At 42.4% G+C, this 20,630-nt stretch overlaps 1 protein-coding gene across 5 annotated transcripts in view; it reads right to left on the minus strand.

The window, feature by feature from the left end:
* ARHGEF9 (Cdc42 guanine nucleotide exchange factor 9) overlaps nt 1-20,630 on the minus strand; it is a 167,241-nt gene that overhangs the window by 132,796 nt on the left and 13,815 nt on the right. The window contains exon 1 of one of the 5 annotated variants that reach the window (XM_008970030.3): nt 15,255-15,708. The exons of 2 other annotated variants lie outside the window; for them this stretch is intronic. In XM_008970030.3, the coding sequence (XP_008968278.1) occupies nt 15,255-15,284 (30 nt within the window). In that variant the 5' untranslated portion in view covers nt 15,285-15,708. Of the gene's footprint in view, nt 1-15,254; nt 15,709-20,630 lie in introns of those variants that run through there. 2 more of the 5 variants (XM_008970035.3, XM_008970036.5) reach the window with 2 other exon arrangements.

The raw sequence follows: 20,630 nt of genomic DNA on the forward strand, positions 1-20,630 counted from the left end.
TCTTTCTTAAGACATACTGCATTTATAACCTTATTCCTGGTACCCCTCACCTCTAGAATGAAGGAGGCTGGGCAGTGTTCACTCCTGGCAAGTGAGAAGAGTAATGACCAAATAACTACTATGGAGTTACACACCTGGTTTTCATTCTGGCTCTGTTTGGAGATAGTTGCATGGAGAAGATATTCCCCCTCTTCCAGCCTTAGTTTCCCCACCTTTAAAGTAGGGAGAGTGTTGTTGTGAGGATTACATGAATTCATGCATGTCAAGGCACTTGTTCTTTATTTCAGTAGCTTTTGGAGAACAAGTGGTTTTTGGTTACATGGATGAATTGTATAGTGGTGAAGTCAGATTTTAGTGCACCAGCCACCCAAGTATTGTACATTGTACCCAATATGTAGTTTTTTATTTTTTGTCCTCCAACCCTTCCCCTTCTGAGTCTCCAATATCAATTATACCACTTTGTATGCCTTTGTGTACCCATAGCTTAGTTCCCACTTATAAGTGAGAACATACAGTATTTGATTTTCCATTCCTGAGTTACTTCACTTGTAATAAGAGCCTCTAGCTCCATCCAAGTTACTTCAAAAAACATTACTTAGTCCTTTTTTATGGCCGAGTAGTATTCCACAGTGTTTATATACCATATTTTCTTCATCCACTCATCAATTGTTGGGCACATAGGTTAATTCCATATCTTTGCAATTGTGAATTGTGCTGTGATAAACATATGTGTGTGGGTGTCTTTTTGATATAATGACTTCTTTCCCTCTGGGCAGATACCCAGTAGTGAGATAGCTGGATCAAATGGAAGATCTACTTTTGGTTCTTTGAGAAATCTCTATACTGTTTTCCATAGAGGTTGTACTAATGTATACAATATTGTTTGACTCTGTGTCACCACACAAATTTTACCTTTAATTGTAATAATTCCCACATGTTAAGGGAGGGGCCAGGTGGAGGTAATTAAATCATGGGGCAGTCTCCCCCATATGGTTCTTGTAATAGTGAGTGAGTTCTCATGACAGCTGATGGTTTTATAAACATTTGGCATTTCCCCTGCTGGTACATTTTTTCTTTGCCTGCCACCATCCACTTAAAATGTAACTTGCTCCTCCTTGCCTTCCACCATACTTGTAAGACCTCCCCAGCCATGTGAAACTGTAAGTCCAATTAAAACTCTTTCTTTTGTAAATTGCCCAGTTTCAGGTATGTATTTATCAGCAGTGTGAAAACAAACAAATACAGTAAATTGGTACCGGGAGTGGGGTGCTACTAAAAAAAAATCCCAAAAATGTGAAAGAAACTTTGGAACTGGGTAACAGGCAGAGGTTGAAACAGTTTGAAGGGCTCAGAAGAAGACAGGAAAATGTGGGAAAGTTAAAAACTTCTAAAAACTTGTTACACGGCTTTGCCCAAAATGCTAATAGCAATATGAACAATAAAGTCCAGCTGTGGTGGTCTCAGATAAACATAAGGATCTTGTTGGTAACTGAAGCAAAGGTAACTCTTGTTATGTTTTGGCAAAGAGACTGGCGGCATTTTGCCCCTGCCCTAGAAATTTGTGAAACTAAACTTAAAAAAAAAATTTAGGGTATCAGGTGAAAAAAAAATTCTAAGCAGCAAAGCATTCAAGATGTGACTTGGGTGCTACTAAAGACATTCAGTTTTATAATAAAAGCAAAGCATAAAAGTTTGAAAAATTTGCAGCCTAACAATGCAATGAAAAAAAAATCCCATTTTCTAAGGAAAAACTGAAGCAGGCTGCAGAAATTTGCGTAAGTAACAAGAAGTTAAATGTTAATCCCCAAGACAATGGGGAAAGTGTCTCCAGGGCATGTCAAAGGTCTTCATGGCAAGCCCTCCCATCATAGACATAGAGGTTTAGGAGGAAAAAATTGTTTCTTGGGCTGGGCCCAGGGTCCCTCTGCTGTATTCAATCTAGGGACTTGGTGCCCTGTGTCCCAGCCACTCCAGCCATAAATAAAAGGGGCCAAGATACAGCTCAGGCTGTTGCTTCAGAGGGTGCAAGGCCCGAGCCTTGGCAGCTCCCATGTAGTGTTAAGCCTGCGGATGCACAAAAGTCAAAAATTAAGGTTTAGAAAACTCCACCTAAATTTCAAAAAATGTATAAAAATGCCTGGATGCCCAGGCAAAAGTTTGCTGTGGGAGGGGGAGATGCATAAAAAACCTCTGCTAGGGCAGTGTGAAAGGAAAATGTGGGGTCGAGCCCCCACACTGAGTCCCTACTGGGCACCACCTAGTGGAGCTGTGAGAAGAGGGCCACTGTCCTCCAAACCCCAAAATGGTAAATCCACTAACAGCTTGCATCTTGTGCCTAAAAAAGCTGCAAACACTCAATGCCAACCCGCGAAGGCAGCCAGGAGGGAGGCTGTTCCCTGCAAAGCCACAGGGGTGGAGCTGCCCAAAACCATAAAAACCCACCTCTTCCATCAGCATAACCTGAATGTAAAATATAAAGTCAAAGGAAATCATTTTAAAGCTTTAAAATTTAACTGCCCACCTCTTACATCAGCGTAACTGGAATGTAAAGTATAAAGTCAAAGGAAATCATTTTAAAGATTTAAAATTTAATTGCTCCACTGTATTTGAAACTTGCATGGGGCCTGGAGCCCCTTTGTTTTGGCCAATTTCTCCCATTTAAAATGGCTGTGTTTACCCAATACCTGTACCCCCACTGTATCTAGAAAGTAACTAGCTTGCTTTTAATTTTGCAGGCTCATAGGTGGAAGGAACCTGCTTTGCCTCAAATTTTAAAATGTAAACTTTTGGGTTAATGCTAAAATAAATTAAGGCTTTGGGGGACTGTTGGAAAGGCAAAATTGGTTTTAAAATGTAAAAACATAAAATTTGGGAGGGACCAAGGGCGGAATAATATGGTTTAGCTCTGTGTCCCCACCCAAATCTCACCTAAAATTGTAATAATCCCTACTTGTTCAATGGTGGGACCAGGTGGAGATAATTAAATCATGGGAGTGGTTTCCTCCTACTACTCTCATAACAGTGAGTGAGTTCTCACAAGATCTGATGGTTTTATAAGTACCTGGCATTTCCTCTGGTGGTACATTCTCTTTGCCTGCTGCCATCCACATACAATGTAACTTGCTCCTCCTTGCCTTCTGCCATAATTGTGAGGCTTCCCCAGGCATGTGAAACTGTAAGTCCAATTAAACCTCTTTCTTTTGCAAACTGCCCAGTCTCAGGTATATCTTTATCGGCAGCGTGAAAACAAACTAATACAGTACATTTCTACCAGCAGTATATAAGTGTTCCCTTTTTACCACATAAACGCCAACATCTATTGTTTGTAGACTTTTTAATAATAGCTATTCTGGCTGAGTAAGGTTGTATCTCATTGTGGTTTTAGTTTGCATTTCCCTGATCATTAGTCACACTGAGCATTTTTTCACATGTTTGTTGACCATTTGTATATCTTGTGAAGGTACTTTGAAAATATGAAATACCAAATGAATGTGAAGGATTATTATTACATTGAAATAGTAAAGGCTATCATTAATTGAGCCCTTGCTATATGAAAGACACTGTACCAAGTGCTTTAAATGAATATTATTCACTTAAATTCATATTATTTCATGCTCAAAACAATAGTACCAATGACTGGATATTATCATTTTTCCAATTTCATAGGAAAGGCATGATGGTCAATTTTATGTGTCAACTTGGCTGAGCCACCGTGCTCAGATAATTGGTTGATTATTCTGGATATTTCTGTCAAGGTATTTTAATAGACGAGATTTACGTTTAAATTGGTGGACTTTGAGTAAGGCAGAATACCCTGCATAATGTAGGTGGGCTTCATCCAGTCAGTTGAAGAACTTTTTTTTTTTTGAGACAGAGTCTCATTCCATCATCCAGGCTGGAGTGCAGTGGTATGATCTCAACCCACTGCAACCTCTGCCTCCCAGGTTCAAGTGATTCTCATGCCTCAGCCTCCCGAGTAGCTGGAATTACAGGCATGAGCCACCGCGCCTGGCTAATTTTTGTATTTTTAGTAGATACAGGGTTTCACCATGTTGGCCAGGCTGGTCTTTAATTCCTGACCTCAAGTGATCCACCTGCCTCAGCCTCCCCGACTGCTGGGATTACAGTCATGAGTCACCATGCCCGGCTTGAAGATCTTAATGCAATGCAATTAAAGTCTGACCTTCCCTGAGCAAGAAGGAATTCTGACAGCAGACTGCCTTTGGACTCTGACTGCAACTCTTCCCTGGGTCTCCAGCCTGCCTACCTACCCTGCAGATTTTGGACTTGCACCACCAAAACTGTGTGAGCCAATTCCTTAAAATAAATCTCTCTTTCTCTATGTATGTGCATATCTTATTGGTTCTGTTTCTCTGGAGAACCCTCACTAATAAATATGGAAACTGAAGCTTAAACAGGTGAAGTCACTTACTCAAAATTACACAGCTGGTCTGTGGCAGAGCCAGAAACCTAGGGGTCATCTTCCTTGTTACCTCTCTGTCTTATATGTCTCTGAATTAATTCACCAGCAAGTCCCATTGATTTTATTTCAAAAATGGATGTCGGTCTTCCTTCCTCTATCCAACTCCAATAGCTGCATGGATTTTTGCAGCAGCCACTCAATTGGGCTTACCATCTTCTATCCATTCTCTACAGGGCCTGCAAAAGTCCTTTTCTTGTATCACAAAGCAGACCCTATCATTCCACTCTTTCGAACACTTCCTACTGTGTTTAAAATAAATAATGCTTGCTATGTGCCTAGTACTGCCATGCACACTGTGAGCATGTTAACTCACTTAATCCTCACAATAACAGTATGAATAGTGTCATTATTTTCCTCACTTTTCAGAGGGCATTACTGAGGCACAGAAAGATTAGGTAACATTCTCAAGGTCACATAGCTAAGAAGTGACACAGTCAGAATTTGAACCCAGGGAGTATGGTTTCAGAGTCTGTGCTATTGACCACTGAACCGCACTAACTTTGAGTATAGCCAATGCATACTTTCCTAGGGCTTACAAGGTTCTTTGTGAGCTGGTCCCTGCCTTACTCTCTACCCTCCTATCATGCCATTTGTCCCCCTCTCTCACTGTGTCAGTCACACTAGCCTTCTTTCTGTCTCTCAAGTGTACCAAGTTGTTTCAACCTGAAGGCCTTTGCATATGCTATTCCTGCTGCCTCCCCTCAACTTCCCGTAAGCCTCACTGTCTCTTCCTTTTTTAAATTGTAATCCAAATGTGTCAGGATCTTTCCCCAAGTCTCTACACAACTGACTCAGCTGAAATGTCACTTCTCTGGTGTGCTAGGATGACCCTTTGACAGTATACGTCCTCATGGCAATAGGATCTCTTAGAGATAGCTAAATGCATTTCTCTCCTCCACTGTCTAGTTTCCATCATCTAGCAGCTTAACCACTTACAGAACTAACCACATTCTAACACACATACACACAAACACAAAAAACAAAATCAGCATCATATGAAAACTTTAAAAGCAATGATATCTTAAGAAGAAGCTCCTCACATTATATCATAGGACTGTTTGGTGTTTTCTCAGTCTTTTCTCTAGCACAGAATCCAGGAAGCCTTGGGTTGGGGCAGGAGGGATTGTTCCTTGTGAATAAAATTCCTATTGGATTTCTTAGCACTCATAGAAGGAGAAGGTATGATCTTCTAAGGTATAAATTCAGGGAAGTGGGAAAGATCATACTCTGCCCACCCAAGTGTGTGTCTCCTCTGTCCTGTCAGGAATAATAATTACTCCCCACACAGATACAGAGTAGCGCAGTTCACACAACACTTTCCCATCTATACCTACTCAATCATCTGATTCTCACAGCAGACTGGGAAGACAAGCAAGGGCTATGTGATAGTTAATTTTAATGTATCAACTTGACTGAGCCACAGGGTGCCCAGATATTTAATCAAACATTACTCTGGGTGTGTCTGTGAGGACTTTTCCAGATGCAATTAGCATTTGAATCAGTAGACAAAGTAAAGAAGATTGCCCTCCACAATGTGGATGAGCCTCCATCCAATCAGTTGAAGATATGAATAGAACAAAAAGGCCAAGTAAAAGGGAATTCCTCCTGCCTGACTGCTTGAACTAGGACATTGTTTTTTTCTAGCCTTAAGACTTTGGACTGAAACATCAATTTTTCTTGTGTCTCAAGTCTGATGGCTTTCAGACTGGCATTCACACCATCAGTTCTTCTGGTTCTCAGGCCTTCATACTAGGGCTACACCTACACATTGGCTCTCCTGGGACTTGAGCTTGCAGAATGCAGATCTTAGGACTTATCAGCCTCCATAATCATGAGCAAATCCATTATAATTATCTATCTATCTATCTATCTATCTATCTATCTATCTATCTACTTATCCACTCACCCATCCATTCTATTGGTTTTACTTCTCTAAAGAACCTTTACTAATACAAGGTATTACCCTCATTTAATTGATAAGGATCTGAAGTTCAGAGAGGTTTAGGATTCTGGCCAAGGACACATTGTGACAGCTGCTGGTGGAGGCAGGACTCAAACCCAGGTCCATCTGACTTTTAATCATACGTTTTTCCCATGAAACTTCTACAACAGACATTCATTTCAGTCAGAGTATTTGAGATTGCCTATCATAATATCTGTGTAATTTGCCTCTGGTTGTCAAATGCAACCCCTCTCCTTTTCCAACCCACTCTGCCAGTGTCCTGTGTTGCCAAAGGAATCCTCTACTACTTTGTTTCATCATGTATCCTTTCTACCAAGCAAAGCTTCTGAGCTCTTCTTGTTCTAGCCCCAGTACACATTGCCAGAATTACAGGCTCCAGCCACACCAGAACACTAATGTGCTATTTCCAGAACGTATTATTCCTTTAATGCCTTGATTCTTTATCTTATGTTGTACCCTCTGCTTGGAACAACTCATGCTTCACCTACCATGCCTACTCCCCATCCTATGCAACTGTGCTATGTGAAAGGCTGTAAAAATGCAGTTTATATAAAAACCCTAGAAGATAACATAGAAAACACTATTCTGGACATAGGCCCTGGAAAAGATTTCATGACAAAGACACCAACAGCAATTGCAACAAAAACAAAAGTTAACATATGCAACTAATCAAACTAAAGAGCTTCTGCACAGCAAAAAAAAAAATCCTCCAGAAACACTGCTCTATTTTGCACCCCCTATCTCCAGGAAGCATGTCATGTATTAGCCCATTCTCGAACTGCTAATAAAGACATATCTGAGACTGGGCAATTTATAAAGGAAAGAGGTGTAATTGACTCACAGTTCAGCATTGGCTGGGGAGGCCTCAGGAAACTTACAATCATGGCAGAAGGGGAAGCAAACACATCATTATTCACATGGAGGCAGCAAGGAGAAGTGTAGAGAAAAGAGGAGGAAAAGCCCCTTATGAAACCATCAGATCTTGTGAGAACTCAGGCACTATCACAAGAATAGCATGAGGGTAACTGCCCGCATGATTCAATTACCTCCCCAGGTCCCTTCCATGACACATGGGGATTATGGGAACTACAATTAAAGATGAGATTTGGGTGGGGACACAGCCAAACCATAGCATTCCACCACCGGCCCCTCCCAAATCTCATGTCCTCACATTTCAGAACACAATCATGCCCTTCCAACAGTCCCTCAAAGTCTTAATTCACTCCAGCATTAACTCAAAAGTCCAAGTCCAAAGTCTCATCTGAGACAAGGCAAGTCCCTTCTGCCTATGAGCCTGGAAAATAAAAAGCAAGTTAGTTACTTCTTAGATACAATGAAATTATAGACATAAAGATGCCTAGATACAAAGACATTGGGTAAATAAGCCTGTTCCAAATGGGATAAATTGGCCAAAAGAAAGGAGTTACAGGTCCCATGCAAGTCCAGAATCCAGTGGAGCAGCCAAATCTTAAAGCTCCAAAATAATCTTCTTTGACGCCATGTCTCACATCAGGTCACTGTGAAACAAGAGGTGGACTCCCACAGGCTTGGGCAACTATGCCCCTCTGGCTTTGCAGGGTACAGTCCCCCTCCAGGCTGCCTTCATGGCTGGCATTGAGTGTCCATGGCTTTTCCAGGCACACAGTGCAAGCTATTGAATCTATCATTCTGGGGTCCGGAGGACAGTGGCCCTCTTCTCACAACTCCACTAGGCAGTGCCCCAGTGGGGACTCTGTGTGGGAGCTCCAACCCCACATTTCCCTTCCACACTGCCTGAGCAGAAGTTCTCCATGAGGGCTCCACTGCTGCATTGAACTCCTTCCTGGACATCCAGGCATTTCCATACATCCTCTGAAATCTAGGCAGACGTTCCCAAACCTCAATTCTTGACTTCTGTGTACCCGCAGGCCCAACATCATGTATAACCTGCCACGGCTTGGGGCTTGTACCCTCTGAAGCAATGGCCTGAGCTCTACGTTGGCCCCTTTTAGCCACAGCTGAGATGCAGGTCACCAAGTCCCAAAACCTTACAAAGTAGCAAGGCCCTGGGCTGGCCCATGAAACCATTTTTTCCTCCTAGACCTCCAGGCACTTGATGGGAGGGGCTGCTGGGAAGACCTCTGACATGCCCTGAAGACATTTTCCTCATTGTCTTGGCAATTAACATTTGGCTCCTTGTTACTTATTCAAATTTCTGCAGCCAGCTTCAATTTCTCCCCCAGAAAATGGGTTTTGCTTTTCTATTGCATGGCCAGGTCGCAAATTTTCCAAACTTGTATGCTCTGCTTCCCTTTTCAACATAAGTTCTAATTCCAAGCCATATCTGTGTGAATTAATAAAACAGAATGCTTTTAAGGGCACCCAAGTCATCTCTTGAATGCTTTGCTGCTTTGAAATTTCTTCCACCAGATATCCTAAATCATCTCTCTCAAGTTCAAAGTTCCACAGATCTCTAGGGCAGGGGCAAAATGTTGCCAGCCTCTTTGCTAAAACATAGCAAGAATCACCTTTGCTCCAGTTCGCAATAAGTTTCTCATCTCTATCTGAGACCACCTCAGCCTGGACTTTTTGGTCAAAACCATTCAGTGGTTGATCAGTGTCAATTCATAGTAGATCCTCTACATTTGTGTTGAATAAATTAATAACCTGAAAGTACCTATAAAAAGGCACTTTATCCCCATTTTATGTAAGATAATACTGAGAATAAAGTAGATTTGCCAATTGGTAATAGTTTCAGGACTGAGAAACGTAAAAGCCAGGTCCTAAACCTAGGCCCTAAACCATTCTCTAGGAAGCTCCAAACTTTCCCACATCTTCCTGTCTTCTTCTGAGCCCTCCAAACTGTTCCAACCTCTGCCCGTTACCCGGTTCCAAAGTTGCTTCCATATTTTGGGGTATCTTAATAGAAGTATCCTACTCTACTGGTACCAATTTACTGTATTAGTCCATTTTCATACTGCTATGAAGAAATACCGGATACTAGGTAATTCATAAAGAAAAATAGGTTTAATGGACTCACAGTTCCACATGGGTGGGGAGGCCTCACGATCACGGCAGAAGGTGAAGGAGGAGCACAGGCACATCTTACATGGTGGCAGACAAGAGAGCCTGTGCAGGGGAACTGCCCTTTATAAAACCATCAGATCTTTTGAGAACTCACTTACTATCATGAGAACAACATGAGGGTAACTGACCCCATGATTTGATTACCTTCCCCCAGGTCCCTCCCATGACACATGGGGATTATGGGAACTACAATTCAAGATGAGATTGGGGTGGGGACACAGCAAAACCATATAACCATCCATCTAGTTTCACAAAAAGACTGTCACTAGAAGGAAGCATAGGAGGACTAGGATATGACCGGTGTTTATTGATCCTTCACAAGATTGATAGCAGCATTTTTACTATTAGCAACATCTATCAGGCTTTGGCCCACAGTCCAAAGCTGACTACAAGCCCTTAGATTCTGTGTTTCTACAATCGCAGGCATATAGTTCAACTAATCATGACAATGACTGCAGGTTGTCTCCCAAAAACATCGTTTTTCCCTTCTTCCTCTGTATTAGAAACCCTACTCCCAATTTTTAGGTGTACACTTGCCACCTAGTTTATATAACTGCATTTCCTAGCTTCCCTTGCAGCTAGCAGCAGCCATGTGACACAGTTCTTCAATGAGACATAAGTAGAAGTATTAAATAGGACTTCTAGGAAGACTTCTTAAAAAGGAGGGGTGAAGAACTTTTCCTTCTCTTTTGCCTTCCAAAATTATGGATGTTAATAGATTTTCTTGAGCTTTAGCACTCATCTTGGACTATGAATAATGGAAGCCAAGTGCTATGGATGATAGAGGAGAAAAGTCTCTAAAGACTACCTGAAGCTGCCATACTGGCCCAGGTATGCCTGTCTCCTGATTTTTTTTTATGTGAAAAAATAAAACCTGTGTGTTTTAAGTCAGTATAGATATACTTCTGTTATTCATAGCTGAATAAAGTAAAATCAGCTGTTAAACCTTGCAGTTGGTCATTCCATCTGGAGAGATGGCCACCGAGTCATATATGACTCTTACACAGGTCATATGGTATTTGGCATGGAATTGGTCCACAATTCCATATTCTTATCCAGAGTGGTGGCACACCAAAGGTGTGGCAATGGGAGCAGACAACCCTGAGTGCAAGCAACAAGAGTACACTAGCTATAGATAATTTTTTTTAAGACTAAAAGTCAAAGCGTTTTATATCACCTTGCACCAGCAATTTTAAACAATGTTAGAAATAAAACACTCCTTCCTTAATACAAAAACAAACAACAACAACAACAAAAACAAAACAAAACAACTTTGGTTGGTCAAAGTTTAAAACAATTGTGGTTACTTTTAATAATATATATGAAGCTTGAAATTAGCACCTTTTTATTTATCCTTTAATCGACACTTTATTCTACATGGAAGTTGACTCAGAGAGCTCCCAGTTGCATCGTTGGCCCCTGACGCACACAGTTGTAACTACAAGTGTTCGTTCAGCTCATTTCAGTTTGTAAAGGTTCAAAATCATTCAAGATACCATTAGGTCAGTTTTGTGTCCATAATCCCTCTGGTACTATATGTTCCAGCATTTACACAGTAGGTTGAAAGTAAACAATAATAACGTAGTGATTATAAAGACAAAAAAAACAGAATGTGGGTCACTTCAATTCTGTCATTCTGTGTGACCAATTGTAGTTTTATGTGTGCTTAAAATCTAAAACAGTGAAACAATGAAAATTGAAAGGTGTAATACTTCTATTTAGTGAGTGCACATTGTAGTTTATACATGAGTTAAATTTTGAATTTGAATATCTTTACCATTAAAATGTATTGTTTTCCTCGGTAATTGAAAATAAAAGAATAAATCAAGAAAATAATAAATAGTACTGATTATTACTGAAAATAATTTTTTCATATATAAGACTATTAAAAATGATCCATTCTAGATATTACAGATAAACAGTAGGTATACCACAACACTGAAGTGCTAATAATACACTTAATCTTCTTCTCCAGAATTCCAGAAAGCAGGGTATTAATTTATTGGTAATCCACATAGAACCAAGTCTCAATTAGCCCTACCATGGTCAGAAGTCCAAAAGCAGATCACTCGAACATTGACTTAGATATGAAATGCCCCTCCATGTATACACCCACTCTATGTTCTTTCTAGCTCCACTCTTAGCAATCTGAGGGTCCGAGCAGGTGATCAGAAAGGAGAAAGACATGTATCATCTATAAACAATGATGTCAGTCATTTCATATAGATCATCTCCACCATTATCACCCTGATCCAAGCAACCATCACGTCTAATCTGGGCCTCCTCACAGTTCTCGTCCTTGTCCCACTACAATTTAGCCTCCTGTTAAAATTTAAGTCAGATCATGTCCCTCATCTGTTCAAAACCTTTCAATGGCTCCCAATCTCACTCAGAATAATGCCCTATAAAAGTGGCTGTTTTCTCTCTGATTTCATCTATCCTTCTTCCATGTACTAATTCTTTATCCCAAGGACATTGGCCTCCTTGCTGTTCTTTAAACAAACCAGCTGTGTTCTTTCTGGATGTTCCTTATGCCTAAAATCCTCTTCTCCTAAACATATACACAGAGCTTGTTCCTGCACTTCCTTCACATCTTTGCTCAAATGCCCCTTAACTGGTGAGGCTTTGATGGATCTAATATACCATCCAACTTCCCATGTGTCTCTATGCTCTTAACAGGTTTTATTTTTTTTCCTAGTGATTACCACCTGCTGACATAGTGTATATTCATTTCTGTTATGGTTTAATGAACTTCACAACCCCTAGAATATAAGCTCCATGAAAGTGAGGAATTTTTTTTCATTGTGATCTCCCCTGAACTTAGATCAGTGTCAATTCATAGCAGATCCTCTACATTTGTGTTGAATAAATTAATGACCCGATAGTACCTATAAAAAGGCACTTTATCCCCATTTTATGTAAGAGAATACGAGAATAAAGTAGGTTCGACAATTGGTAATAGTTTCAGGACTGAGAAACATAAAAGCCAGGTCCTAAACCTCAGATTTGTTACTCTGAGAACAGTGTTCTTTCCAATTTAGGCATACTGGCTAACCCAGCACAAACTGGCATTGCAGAAAGAAGCCAAGAATAAATAACAATTTACCATCCAGTGTGAACTCACAGTTTAGCATCCTCTATCTATGAGACAGATTTTATTCTGTAAAATCTTGAACAATGTTTTATGTTCAAGGCCCATGATTTACATGTAACACTTGAAATAAGTTACTACAGTCAAATGTACTAAAAAGAAATCTCACTGTTATAAAAAGCTCAGTTTGTACTTCGGGCACCTTGCAAACGAAAGAACAAGGAGCAAAGATCTTTCAGCTAGCCACGTTATAAAATGGTGGCTAGATACACAATCCCTATTTGTTCGTAATGAGCCACTAGTTAAATTTTATCCAACACATACTTCTAGGAATCTGAGAATCTAAGGCCTGGAAGGAATTTTGGTGCTTATTAACATCCGCATTTAATAGGTAAGAAATCTGAGGCCCAAAGGATTTCTGTTAGTGGCAAGGCCAAAACTTAGAGGTTCCCTGCCTCTCAGGCAAGAATAGAGTTTACTACTCCCATCTCTTGAATTCTGGTAAACAGCTAAATAAATGCTTTCATCATATAATATTCATTGTCTCAGTCCTCTAAGAATATTATGAGATTTTTCCCCATCAACCAATCCTTAATTACACAGTCTCCACAAGATGTCTGCCACCCTTTTCTCTCTCATACACTGTTGGCAAAACTTCAAATTTCTTCATTAATTTAACCTGTTGTCAATGAGTGGCTCTGGGCCCCTATACTTCAATATATTTGGGAGAGGAAGTAAGTCTCACCCTGACCCAGTTCCCAGTTGCCAGAAATGCCAGGACTGGCATGGATTTTTTTCAGGTAATTTTTTTTTTTTTTTTTTTTTTTTGAGATGGAGTTTCGCTCTTGTTGCTCAGGCTGGAGTGCAACGGCACAATCTCGGCTCACCGCAACCTCCGCCTCCTGGGTTCGAGTGATTCTCCTGCCTCAGCCTCAGGCATGTGCCACTATGCCCAGCTAATTTTGTCTTTTTAGTAGAGACGGGGTTTCTCCACGTTGGTCAGGCTCTTCTTGAGCTCCCGACCTCAGATGATCCACCCGCCTCGGCCTCCCAAAGTGCTGGGATTACAGGCGTGGGCGGCCGCGCCCGGCTTTCAGGTAAATTTAATGGCACTAGATCATCCTGAAGAAAGTCCTTTCCCAAGATCATGACTATGTTCCTTTCTTCCCCTCTCAGCACCATTTGAGCAAATGATTGGTGGAGCAGTGGGGAAGGACTGTGGCAGTCAGGAGACTCAAGTGCTAGACTCAGCTTTGCCTCCAAGGAGTTTGTGGTCCTGGGCAAGTCTCTCCCACTCTCTGGATCCCAGCTTTCCTGGCTGGACAGCAAGGACTCTAAGGTCTTTACCTGCTCTAATCTTTTCTGGTTCTACAAACATTTGATGTAGCTTTAATGGGACCTCAGGGAAGTAGGGAGGTCTGGGAAGAAGGGTCTTTTGAAGCCCCAGCACATAGGCATATGAACCGGATGCCCTTAAGAACCACTGAAACAGAGATCTAACAAAACTCTGAGGAAGGGAAGAGGACAGCTCCTCTGAATATAGTCCTAGCCCACACCAGATTCCCTCTTCCCCTCCACAATGAAAGCAAAAATGGAGTTAAATATCAGTTTTTGCCCAACCACTTCAGGCTACTTTCCTTCATCTGCGGGTTATGGGTGGCAGCGTAGAAGTGTGGGCTATTGCCATCAGTGCCTGCTGACCCAACCTAACTGCCTTCTAAGGCCCTTTTGCTTATGCCTCCCAGCTGAGGACAAAGTCATGGGGGCCTCCCACTCCCCAGAGGCCCTAACCAGGCTTAAGCTGCTCCTGGCTAAGTCAGAGAGGCATCAAAATGCAGCCACCACTTCCTCTCTGCAAAAGGAAGTCATTCCAAGGTCTCCAGGTGGAGAAGGGAACACCATGGCATAAAATGAACTGTTGGAGGATTATACTAAACACACACACAAGCACACACTCCTTGGGAGGGAGAGAAGAGCTCTGTTAACTGACTGTGGCCCAAGCCCATTTCCAGAATGTGGGTTTCTGCAGCTGTCTCTCCTTGACAAAGCCCCAAGTGTGGACAGGGTGACCCCAGCCCGGACAAGGAAGGGCTTTAGGGCTCCCTCAGGCAGCTTCCTGAGAGAGAGAGAGTGGCTCTCTGGCCCTCATGCTCTGGGGCTGACCAGGGAAAGGAGTTGCAGAAAATCTAGTTGGGGGCAGGGGGGAGTCATGCAGCTCTCCCATAAGGCCCCCTCCACAATTCCAGGCTTTGTGACCGTCCCCTCCCCCACAACCCCGTGCCAGCTTGTCAGCCTCCTGTGAGCTTCACTGCTTCCAGACAAGCCCTCTGCCATCCCCCTTCCCTCTCTGGCCTCCCAAGTGACCCCTGGGATGTTCCTGGGCACATAATCTGGCCCCCACCCCTATTCCACCTTAATCTCAGAGGGAGATAGAAAAGTGGAGGGGGATGGTAGGGGGGTTTCCTGGGCAGGCAGGCTAGCAGGGACTCCTAAAATGGCCACAGCAAGCTCACTGGTGTCTCAAGGACGGCGGCTAGGGCGGTGGGCAGAGGCCAGGGTGCTCACTGCCTTGTGGCTCGTTGGAGGAACTGGAGGTGGGCCTGGGGGACTGAGAGGCTCAAGCAAGGGAAGCCAAGGTTACATGCACTCACCATTCCCGATCCGCCCCTTATCCACTGCATGGTGCTTGCGAAGTCCGGCTTCTCTGAGGCCCCGTAGCTGGCGCGAGTTGTCGCGGGCTGACTAGAAGGGCTGGGCTGAAGCAAGCGAGAGCCCCAGCGCCCCCTCCGCCGCCCCTCCTCCACAGCCCTACAACCCAATCCCCTCCGCCCCGGACCTCGCCTTCAGTCAGTTTGTTCCATGCCAACCGGCAGGCTCTGTCTCTCCGCCCTGCTGCTCCTAGAGGTCTTGGCAGGGAGAGGTGCGAGTGTGGGGGGGTCCTAATGGGCTGCTTTTGTCCCCCACCAAGGCTTGAGAACTGTGGGGGTGGAGTGCAGGGAGAGGATGGGGGCGAATAGCCTCCGCCCGCCCAGGAGAAGGCAGCTGCTACCTCTGCCTGCCTCCCGCTGCGCTGGAGTTAGATGCTGTTTATTGTGGGGCTTCCCAATTGTGTCGAGTCAGCGGAAAGTCCTTTCCAAAGTTACCAGAGGTGTTGGGCCAATCTCCAGAATAATAAGATCCTGCCCCAGTGGAGCCAAGCCAGCACTCTCATGCCTCCCTCCCCCACCCTCCCTCTGCATACTCCCCTAGGGTCTTCTCTCTTTGTGTACTATCTGAGAGCTTTCATCTGCATTACTTTCACTTCTCAGAACAACCCTGTAGAGGCAGGCATTAGTATCTCCAAGTTATAGATAAATAAATGGAGGTTTGGAAGAGGGAAGGGGCATAAGGTCACATTAAAGAAAAAAAAAGATAAATCCTCGACTTTACCCTCTGCGGCTTTCCAAGCCTCTTTCGGCTATCTCTCCCTTTCTATCTCACACACACCACTCCAGGCTTCTCCTTCATGCCCTTAGGAACATGAAAGGTAGCTTGTTGATGGACTAATTTTCCATTTGCTTATTTTGCTGAGAATGAGTTGAATGTACATCAGCGAAACAGGCAAACGGAGAAACCACCCACCTCTTTATGATTCCCCCAACTCTGGGGAACACAACACAGGCTGGTACCTTTGCTTAGGCTAAAAATTGACTTTGTCAGTCACACTAACATCTGTTATTATCCCTTATAATCCTCACAGTAACTCTATGAGATGGACACAACAAGGATTCTTAATTGCCCACCATTACAGACTTGAACACTGAAGCCCAGAGATTGAAAGACTTCTGCTTAAAGTAGCACAGCCAAACAAGACAAGAATCCAAGGCTCCTGACTAGAAGAGCAGGTCAGGCAAAGACAGAATTGCAAAAACAGAGGTTGCAACCAAAGTAAAAGGAGTTACAGTATGATATTAGAAAGAAGTTCCTGGAGATAATTGGCATGAAGACATCACTGGCCTGTTACACGTACAACTTTATTTGTCCTCTTCTTTTTAGCACAACTTCTGCACTTCATCCAACCTGTTGTTTTGTCCATGCAGAGCTGGGCAAAGATAGAAGCAGTACCTTAATGAGCACCCCATCATGGGAGGTGTACAAGCAGAAGCTGAATGACCCTTTGGCAAGGGATTCCTGAATCAAATGGGAGGTTGCCCTGGATGACCTTTCAACTTCCCTCCCAAGTCTGGTAACCCAGGCATCAGTGATTCCACAATGTTCTCTCACTTTCCCATCTCTGGGCCTTCTCTCATGCTCAGTATCTTGGATGCACCTCCCCTGCCAACCAGCCCATTCAAACTGTCATGACTGTTCAAGATCTGGCACCAGGCACACCACCTTTAGAAAGCTTTCCAGGAATACCTCCAGGCCCTGATTTTGTCATCTTTCATTTGATTCCTATAGCACTACAATTTCACTCTCTCGATTAAAAATGATCTTTTTATTTCCTGGATGTTACGGGCTGAATTGTTTTCCCCCAAAATTTATATGTTGAAGTCCTTCCAGTACCTCAGAATCTGATGACTCGGAGAAGACAGTCATCTAAACAGCAAGCCAAGGAGAGAGGCCTCAGAAGACCCAACCCCACTGATACCTTGTTCTCAGACTTCTGGCCTCCAGGACTATAAGAAACTCAATTTCTGTTGTTTAAGCCACAGAGTCTGTGGTATTTTGTTATGGCACAGCCCTAGCGAACTAACACAATGGTCATATGAACATTTTACTGTCCCCTTTCACTTAAATGGCATTATGTGTTTTTGAAGCAGTGGCAATGAATTACTAATTTCTGCATCTTCTACAACAGTGACTGGCACATAGTAAATACCCAATAAAAACTTGGAATTTGTTGATGGATGCATTCATTCAACATTATCATTTAGCCCCTGTGTGCCAGGCATTGTGACAGATGCTCAGGATACAAGACAAAGTTCCTCATGGACCTTACAATCTACTTACAGAAGAGAGATAGACAATAAATAAGTAAACAAGCAAAAATATTTAGAGATTGTAATATGTGCTCTGAAGGATATAAACCAATTTATGTGATGTGAGTTGCCCTGGAATTGTGGAAAGTATCTGTGTCGGTCATGGTCAAATCAGGAAAATAAAAACCACCCTAGGTCTTTTAAACTGTGAGCATTTAATGCATGACACTTGCAGAGCTAACAAGCCAGACAGAGGATAAGGATGCAGCAACCTAGCATTTAACAAACACAGAAAGCTGCTACCACTCGTAGGGATGGATGGATAACAGATGAAGCCATGCAGAAGCTAAAATCATGGGTTGGACAGCCTATTGGAAGCAGGTGCCATGAATGGAGGAGTTGTTCAAGAGGAGCTGGAGCCATGGAGGGAATACAGCTACCACCAGAAAACACCTCTCTGATACAGGTGGTGGGAGAAATACCCTGGGTTCTCCCTTCCTCCTAGCCACCAATCTCCTGTACATGTCTCCCATTGGACAAAAGAAGTGAGAAAGCAAGGAAATCTAAGAAATGTAATTTTCAGGAGAAGAGTGGAGAATGGATCTGGATGCAAACAGGCCAGTGTTAATATAAAGCCTAGGGACTCCTGCAAAAAACAGGTGCCTAGAGACTCCTGCAAAAAACAGGTGTTGATCCCAGAGGTGTAAATAGATGCTGTTGAATCCAGTCATTATGTCTTGAGCACCTATTTGCCTAGAATCATATGAGTAGTTAGAGGAGATATAATGTAGTTGGTAGGGCATAATCTCTGAAGTCAGAACAACTTGGATTGTATTCAGTTATTGGCTTTGCCACTTACTTGGGCAGATTATTCAATGTTCTATGCCCTGACAGTTTCTTTATCTGTGAATAGGGCTGACAAGATAGTTACAAAGATTTGATAAATTTGTCCAAGGAAAGTACTTAGCACAGGGCCTGGAAGCCAGTAAGAATTCAGGACAGGACAATAGAAATCTGGAAAAGGGGTTTCCATAATCTCTGTGTTCACTCTCTTGAAGTCATGTGATCTCCCAGAAGCCTATTTGGTACCTAGCCAGGCACCAGCTCTCCACTCTAGTAGAGGGCCATGAGCAAAATGAAGAGAAAGACAGTCATGTCCCAGCTTATCTGTGATTCAGGTTCTCCAGTCATACAATGAACACACTAATTGTGTACCTAAGAATGTTAAAGAATCACTGATCCATAGATATCAGAGTTGGCCTTAATAATTGTAAAGATTATTTCCTCCAACAGTCTCATTTTACTGATGAGAAGATATAGCCCCAGGGAATGGAAGGAGCTCCCAAAGTCACAAAGTAAGTTAGTGGCTGAGCTGGGATAAAAACTCAAACCCTTGATTCTCCAGTGAGTGGAGTGCAGTAGTGAAAACGGGTAAATACTGAAAGGACACAACTACTATAATTCCAAATATTGGAGGCCCAAGACTAACGTGTATATTATAAACTCTTATCTTTACAAAGCAATATTTCGTACATACATTACTACCTATTTTTATTTATTCATAAAATCAATAAATATGTGTGCCTACAATGTGCCAGGTATAGTATGTTAAGCACTGATGCCATAGCAGTGAACAAGATGGACAGAGTTTATGCCCTCATTTCTATTCAATAAACAACTAAATCTGGTAAGTAAATGTGCTAATACAGATGGTGATAAGTGCTATAAAAGAAAGAAAGTGAAGGGATAGAGTAACTCTGGGGGAGGAAAGGGAGTTTAGATAAGGAAGGCTTCTCCAAGGAGAAGGTATTCAAATTAAGGCCTAAAGGCTTAAGGCGAGCCAGCCATGTAAGAGGTAGGGGGAAAGTATTCCAGGCACAGAAAACAGAAAGTACAGAAGCCCAAAGGACTGAACTGGCATGTAATGTTGCAGGAATTAGAAGCACAATGAGGCTGAAACCTAGAAAGAAAGAGGGAGAATGATAGGAGACAAATTTGACAGAAGCCAGGTCATATAAAGCCTTGAAGACCATAGTAAAACAATCTGGATTTATTCTATGAACTACAGGGAGAGAGGCGTGGGAACTGAGGGATTTTTAAGCAGGAGAATTAACTGATCCGATTTACATTTTTAAAAGATTTACATTGTCTTTTAAAAAACTGTTGTTTTTACAGGGGAAAGATGATGGTGACTTGGACTGGAAGAACAGTAAAGATGATGGACAGAGGTAAAAAGATTTGAGATATATTTTAGAGATAGAAATAACAGAGCTTGATGATGGATTGGATGTGGAGTGTGAGGGGAAAAAATGAAGAAATTCCAGAAAACTTTAGGTTTTTGGTTTGCAATACTGGGTAGATGGTGGCACTTTGGCTAATGTGGGGAGACTGGCATAAGCTCGGGTTTGAAGAGGGAAAAAACTCAAGACTTCCATTTGAATGTATTGAGAATGAGCTGCCCAATAGTTATATTATTAGAGGGGATGTCAGGAAGACAACTAGATATGAAAGCCTGGAGCTCAGGAGAGAAGATCTGGCTGGACATACACATTTTGGAGTCTTCCTCATATTTATGATATTTAAAGTCCCAAGACAGGATGTAATCATCTAGGAGAGAACATAGATTTTAAAAAGGGCCCTGGACAAATCCTGAGGTTCTTAACAATTAGATAAAAGTTCCATAGAGAAGGAGAGATTTATCTATAGAGACTGAGAAGCAGTGGCCAATAAGGTAAAAATAAAACGAGGATAAATCATATTCAGGTGAATGTTTCAAGACTAGGTGTGTGAAATGTTGAAAAGTTAAATGATATGCCCATTGTACTGGCAACAAGGTTGGTGATTTTGACAAAAGTAGCTTCACTGGCATGAGAGTAAGAAAGATCATATTGGAGGGGTAGAGGAGTGAATGAAGGGAATAAAGAGTGAGCAAAAGTAAACAAGTAGAGACAATGAGTGTAGACAACTCTTTGAGAAGTTCTCCTGTGAAGGGAATAAGACAAGACAATATTTGGAAGGGGATGTGAGGTCAAGGAAGTCCTTTTTATTCTTTTAACATGCAAATAA

Source organism: Pan paniscus, chromosome X (assembly GCF_029289425.2).
Source record: "Pan paniscus chromosome X, NHGRI_mPanPan1-v2.0_pri, whole genome shotgun sequence".
In the NCBI taxonomy this organism is placed as follows: domain Eukaryota; kingdom Metazoa; phylum Chordata; class Mammalia; order Primates; family Hominidae; genus Pan; species Pan paniscus.